This window comes from Helianthus annuus, chromosome 3 (genome assembly GCF_002127325.2).
Source record: "Helianthus annuus cultivar XRQ/B chromosome 3, HanXRQr2.0-SUNRISE, whole genome shotgun sequence".
NCBI lineage: Eukaryota > Viridiplantae > Streptophyta > Magnoliopsida > Asterales > Asteraceae > Helianthus > Helianthus annuus.
Window position 1 is genome coordinate 119,230,572 of NC_035435.2, and position 7,500 is coordinate 119,238,071.

Consider the following 7,500-nt stretch of genomic DNA (forward strand, 5'->3'; position numbering starts at 1 on the left):
TTGGGAGGATGGTCCATCCCACAATTTTAGTGGTAATAGGAGGATGATCCTAGATGATCCTACCCCACCACTTTTTTTTTTTAATTTTTTTTAATCTTTCACTATTTTTAACATTTAACAAATAAATTAAGAAAATATTTTCATTAATATTGAAACACAATACATAAACTTAAAAAAACATAAACTTAACATTTATGAAATAAACACTAAACTTGTTACAAAATCAAAAACTACAAAACCTTTGTACCCATAAATGTTTGGTGGTGAAATAGAAGGACCATTCTGTAAATACCTCTAAATTAAATAAAGGAAGCTTCAAGGAACCTGCAATCGATCATTCTGTACAACTTTTTTTCTTCATATGTCCCTTTCCTTTCCTTTCCTGGTTCTCACTTCAAATCTCCATATTCTCAACAACAAAATTCCGACCGTCAACATCAAATCTCCATTTCTTTCCAAATGGTCCAAATCACAAACGGTCAAATTTGGTTTTTGTCTTTTAGCGACCGTCGATAACGTCTGGAAGAGGACGACGAGGACGCTGACGGAGGGGGCGGGATGGTGTACGAATCGGCGCCGATCCAGGACGCAAGGGGGACGGCCCCCATACCGTCTAGCCTAAAACTAATATGGTACAGGTGCAGGCAGTGAACCGGTACATTCAGTACGGTATTCGATATCGACTTCTCATCAATTTCAATGTTGGTTTACTCCGTACCACTTTCGGGACGGTACCTGTCGCATCCCTAATATATGCGAAAGAAAAAATAAATAATAAATTAGAAAAATCAGCTTTATTATTCTAATTGGATAGTCAATAGTCCTTGTTCTGCTCCTGCGCAACTAAGAGAACAAAACCATCTCACAAAAGAAATCCCGGAGATCACGCTGGTGAACCTCAAATAGTCGTTTTCATCGTTCAGCTATAAAACCGAAGCTTAGTCCTCCTAAACACCTCCTTCACTCCATCAGATTTTCTGGTTTGAGTCTTACATGGTAACCGAGGGATCCTATTAACCTTATTTGATGTTAACGATTGTATCTATGCTTATTTGAGTCTTAAGGGTTGTAAGTCTTACATGGTAACCGAGTTATCCTTCACTCCTTTGTTTCTCTTATTTTTGAAAATTTGAAATTCTTACATACACAATTTCAACAAACTATCATTATTGCATACAATTTCATCTAATACTCTGTTTACATACAATTTCACAACCCTTTTTTTCACTTATCATCGACAAATGATAACAGATCTTGAGATAGAATTGTTGGGTTATATTTTATTTATACGGGTTTCTATTACTTTATTTTTAGGATGTAAAAAATAAAAAAATTAACAATAAGGGAAAATGGAAAAGAAGAAAATTTACTTTTAAGTATTTCGAGCTTTTACTCACAATTAAATTAACAATAGCAGTTTAATTATAAATAAGATATATGGTTAGTCAAATTATTTTGAGTTCTCGTAATCAATTAATCAAATAATTTATATATGGTGTTCGGATCAAATATAAATAAAAATTAACATGCGAAATATAAGTTAAAGAAAATCCACTAGGTAGCATTTTCCTATTTATTGTAAATCATGTTTTGTCATTTCTGTCCAAATATTTTCTTTTGAATCTTGAGTCTTTGATATATGTTTACTCCTGGATCCAAATATTTTCTTTTGACTCTTGAGTCTTTGATATATGTTTACTCCTGGATGTTTATTTTGCTTGCATATATATATTTTTTTATAATTGTTCATACTTTACAACCATTAACACACATTCGGAAGATTCTTTAAATTTCGAGCCAATACTAAGTCTAAACAGCCAATATGCCTTTTTTATTTGAGACATAACATAGAAACCTTCATGACATTTGATTTTCCTCATATTTCGTTCTTCCTTACTTCCACTTGTATCTATCATCAGGAATATTACATTGGTAGCATGCACGACGTTTTTCTAAGCTTTAATTAAATTCGGAAATACAAGTGGTAATCAACAATCAAGGTATGCACAATGTTTATGTTTATAACTTGTGTGTTATTGAACTTATTAATCTCAAAATGATGTAATAAATTAATTCAATAGTGTACAATTGACAAGCTGTCTACTTAATAAAATTAAATAAGTCAACTATAGTGTTTATAATTTCTAAATCATCATTACTAGTTGTTTAATATATGATTTCTTTTAACTTGTGTAATACAAGGGTTTCTAACTTAGTGTCTTTGATTTCTACGTACACCACTACTAATAGGTGTTCATTTTCTCTATATGTTTTACTTTACCTGTTGTGATTTATGCTTTCCAATGCAATTGCCTACTTGGTTTAATGATACTATTGAAAAATATTTGGCAACGTGCTTTGATTTTTTCCGTTTGTCATCCTACTTTTAAATACTAACAAATTTCTCTTTTATTCGAGAATGTAGTTAGCCAATCCATACCACATCAAAAGAGAATACGTGTTACAGCTAAAAGACGTATGTAAACATAAATTTAACTATTTAAGACAATATATATTTGGTCTAGATTTCGAGCCCGGGGTCTCACTGGAAGCAGCCTCTCTATTCCTACGAGATAAAGGTAAGACTGTCTACATCTACCCTTCTCAGACCCTACATTAGCTTTGCTATTGGTAAGATTTACTGAGTATGATGATGATGTCTAGATTCTACTGAACTTTTGTGTTGTTTTCTTGTTTTTTATAGATCTAGTGGGTGATAAGCTTTAATTGATCCACGTGAATCCAGTGGCCATGGTTTGTTTGAAACCATGAACCCCCTAATTCGGTCATCGCTTTGCTTTCGCGATCTATTTTTAAATCTTATTTTTGGTCGGTTTGTTAATAAGTTTTCAAACTATACATTCGCTTTCAGTTTGATTTAATAAAATAAAGTGAGTCTAAAATTACCATTGTTGCTGAAATTATTTTGATAAAGAAAGTCCACTCATTTGAGCATTAGTTATGTTTCATGATGATTAAAAAAACCTTTACTAATGGTTTGATCTAAAAACCCGTCAAGACCTGACCGTTAACAGGGTATGTATCTTGTGTCGTAATTGTGTGTGCTAAATATCTTTGGAGCACTTGCGTTTGCTTTACTTGTTCTAATGCAAATTCTTAGTTCATCTGATGAATACACACACATTTTTCTTTTATCTTTTGCCATCTTACTTTCTAATTACAAACACATTTTTCTTGTATTAGGCGATCAACAATTTGGGGATGTTGTTGGTGCCAATGCCCTTCCAAACCATATCAGAAGAGAATTTCTGGTGCAACTCAAAGATGTAAGTAAATCTACATTTAACTGTTTAATACAACAATTATTTAATTTGAATTCCATTGATCATTATGTGGCTTCTATGCTTTGTTTATAGGTACGGAGCTTGCTCGTGGGTGAATGGCTACCGATTTTGAGCATGGGTTCAGGGGCCACCATTGTTATTGTCTCTACGCCTAATACTAGGCCTCACAAGCAAGCGTGCCTTGAGCTTTGGGGTACACCTGAGGCAGTTGATAACGCAAACTGTGCAATTTCGAATAAAATAAGTTGGGTGAGTTTCTAATTTCAAGTGCTAGTGTTGTTAAACGGTCGTGTTCACTGGTTGATATTCATGAGTCAACTTGAACACGACCAATTTTGGGATGACAATGAAACCCGAACCCGGTGGGAATATCCAAAACAACCGGAACAAATATAGGGTCGGTTAATTGGGTATGGGATTATCTTTAATTTTGAACCAAACTTTTTGTTTTTCTCATATTCATAATTTAAATATACATTTTTACAACAAAAATACATATGTATAAAAACACTTACATGTTAATTATAAAAACTTATGTTAGTAAATATTTTATAACTAGGATTACGACCCGCCGCAATGCGGCGGGGATGCTTTATTTATAACTAAGTCGATCTACGACCCACACGTTGTGTTAAACCTGTCAAACGGGTAAAAATAGACGATGTAAAAACGTTTACCCACACACGCACGTTGCGTCGTGTTAACTCGCAAAATTTAGAACGAAACGTAAAAACGTTAAACCAAAGACGCACGCTGTGATGTGTTAAGTCACAAAATTTAGAACCAAGCATAGAGCGCAAAATTTGCGGAAAATGAAAACTATAAAGGACCAAAGTTGAAAGTAAAAAAAGTTATGAGGATAGATTGTAAAAGATAAAAAGTTTTGGGTTAAAAGTAAAAAAACAAATAGTTTTGGGTTAAAAGTAATTTATGAAATACTTTTGGGTGAAAAGTAAAAAAAATCAAATTTTTTTTGGAAAACCCCCAAAGCCAACGTTACGACAACCATATGCATAACAATTTTTTCTTTGAAAAATCCCCAAAGCACACCCCGCGTTGCGGCGGGGCGTAAAACGGTGTCAAATAGTACTAATGTCACACAACCGTCATCGACAACCAACACTGACTCGACCTATAATATGCATATTGCGACGAACCTGTCAAACATGGAAAAATAGAAGTAAAAACGTTGAACCACACATGTACGTTGCGTCGTATTAACTCGAAAATTTTAGAACTATACGTAAAACGAAAATTAGCGAAAGATGAAAAGTATAAGTGATAAAGTTTGTTAAGTTAAATTGCAAATAATGAAAAGTTTTGGGTTAAAGTTAAAAAAAAATAAATTATGTAGTGTTAAAATTGGAAAATGTACAAACCTTTGGGTTAAAACAAAAAAAATCAAGTTTTTTTTTGAAAAACACCCAAAGCACAACTTACAAGTCCTAATGCACAAAAACTTTGCTAATTTATATAGGTTTTAATGTAAATTTTGGCATAAGATACCCAATCAATTTTACTATTGGCATTAAACTCATTTTAAAATAAAAAAAAGAGCAAATTACTATTTTGGCCCCCGTGTTTGACCCATTTAACCCTTTCAACCTAAAAAAAATCTTTTGACATTTCAACCTCTGACATTTAAATTTGTAACAATTTTAGCCCCTACCTCTACTTTGTTAACTTTTTCTAGTTAAGTCTTGGTGTATTTGAGTCATTTACACATATGGACAATTTAAATAATATTTTATCATTTAGTAGTTTACGGTCATGTTAATTTTTATTGTTCTTTTTTTATTTTGTAATTTTGTTATTTAATAAAACAAGTAATAAATATACATATATATACATACATATATATATATAGTAAAGATAGTGTAAAAAGGGCCTAAAGTGTGAGAAGTGTATTATAACACTATATATAATACTATATAACACCATATAAACACCGTATAACAATATGTAACACCATATAATACCATATAACACTACGTAACACTATATAACATTATATAACAAATATAACACTATACGTCTATCATAGACATGCTATCAGACAAACTATAGTGTTATATTTGTTATATAATGATATATAGTGTTACATAGTGTTATATGGTATTATATGGTGTTACATATTGTTATACGGTGTTTATATGGTGTTATATAGTATTATATATAGTGTTATAATACACTTCTCACACTTCTCACACTTTGAACACTTTTTACAGGATCCTCTACCTATATATATATATATATATATATATATATATATATATATATATATATATATATATATATATATATATATATATATATGGGGACCGCTAAAATGAGAACCACCTCGAGTTGTAAGAACCGTGAGAATGACACCGTGCGGGGCGAGGTGGACCAAAATTTTTTTTCAAAAACGTAGTTGCGTGTATTATAAACACATTTGTAAAAAAAAAATTCAGAAAAAAAAAATGTCGTGTGTGTAGTTTTGAGCACCACAAGTTTGTGTTTACGGGTACCGTAAATCTAACCGGAAAATTTACGGGTACCGTAAACACAAACTTGTGGTGCTCAAAATTACACACACAACATTTTTTTTTGATTTTTTTACAAATGTGTTTATAATACATGTATCTACGTTTATGAAAAAAAAATTGGTCCACCTCGGTCCGGATCAAAAAGTTCTCGCGGTTCTCACAACTCGAGGTGGTTCTTATTTTAGCGCAATTCTATATATGTATGTGTATATATATATATATATATATATATATATATATAACTTGTTTTATTAAATAATAAAACTAAAAAAAAAAATTTAACATGACCCTAAATTATTAAATGATGTTGATAATATATTTCTTAAATCGTCCAATTGTGTAAATGACTAACAAAGTTAGTGTCAGAGGTTAAAACTGTTATAGATTTAAATGTCGGGGTTGAATGATAAAAGATTCCTTTTTGGATTAAAAGTGTTAAAGGGGTCAAACCAGAGGGGCCAAAATAGTAATTTACTCAAATAAAATTTAAAAAAAGTGAGTTAAACGGATCAACCCTTGAAACGAAACTGACCTGAACACGACTTGTTTGGCTAAACAGGTTCACGGGCTTGACCCGAAACTGACCCGAACCTGTATATAATAAACTCAAATCTGTGAATTTCTTGTTAAATTCTTGTCGTATATTCGTGTCGTGTCATAAATTCTCATCCTATTGATGTATTCAATGATTCGAAAACAAGTGTTAATACTGTTAGAAGTTTCAATTTGTACATTGTAGGGATATCCGGAATCAGTCCAGCACCCATATCCATCATTGTTGCTTTTAGATGTTGCAATTCTTAAAAGATTTGTTCCCTTACGCCAGGTGATAAAAAAACTTGTTTTGACAAAAAAAAAAAAACCCAATAAGTTGTTATATTATTCTCACAAAATTGTTGTTTTTGTCTATGTTTAATAGGTTGGGGCTCTGTTTGGCATACTTGACATGCGGGTTATGCATTTGGTATGTTGTATTGGTGCATGAATTAAGGTTTGCGGTTCAACTTTTTAACCCGTTTATGTTTTATTTAAACCTTTTTAGTTTGAGTCGTTTAAACCTTTTGTTTGACCCGTTAACAATAAACATAGCCCACTTACATTGTGAAAGTGAATATGTGAAACATCCACCAATAAAATTTAAATATAATAAGTCACCGTCAGTTAATACCTAATAAATTTGTTGTTCCTCAGTCTATTATACACATAATCAATTATCAGTCTAATACCAACCATCTATTATTTATGAAGAGTACTCCTACACACAATTTTATTATTTAATTTTATTATTCAATTTTAATTATGCTTAGTGATGTTGTACTTGTGTCATGTTAATGGTTTCCTATTCCCATAAAAATCACAAAAGCAACTTTTACCCACGATAATTTTTTGGTACTAATGTTGTGTTGATAATATCCAGGTGACCCCATTTGACATCTATCACATTAAAGGGGGGAATATGTCCGATACTATACAGTTTATTGTGAACCACATCGTGTGCAAGAAGTACGGGATTTACTTGATGGTTACTTGGCACCGCATATTCCTTAAACAACAAACTGAGATTGTGGCAACATATGTAGTTTGTGGTGATTTATATACTATTTAACAAATGAGCTGGCTTTACATTGCACTAACATTTAAACAAGTCAACCTATCATTTTGTTTAA

At 31.7% G+C, this 7,500-nt stretch overlaps 1 protein-coding gene across 1 annotated transcript; it reads left to right on the forward strand.

Moving 5' to 3' along the window:
* The first annotated feature begins 3,107 nt into the window (after nucleotides 1–3,107).
* Nucleotides 3,108–7,500, forward strand: LOC118490482. The gene is made up of 5 exons (XM_035988143.1): nucleotides 3,108–3,287; nucleotides 3,378–3,554; nucleotides 6,573–6,659; nucleotides 6,753–6,824; nucleotides 7,251–7,500. The coding sequence occupies exons 1-4, from the start codon at nucleotides 3,108–3,110 to the stop codon at nucleotides 6,816–6,818; spliced, it is 510 nt and encodes a 169-aa protein (XP_035844036.1). The 3' UTR covers nucleotides 6,819–6,824; nucleotides 7,251–7,500.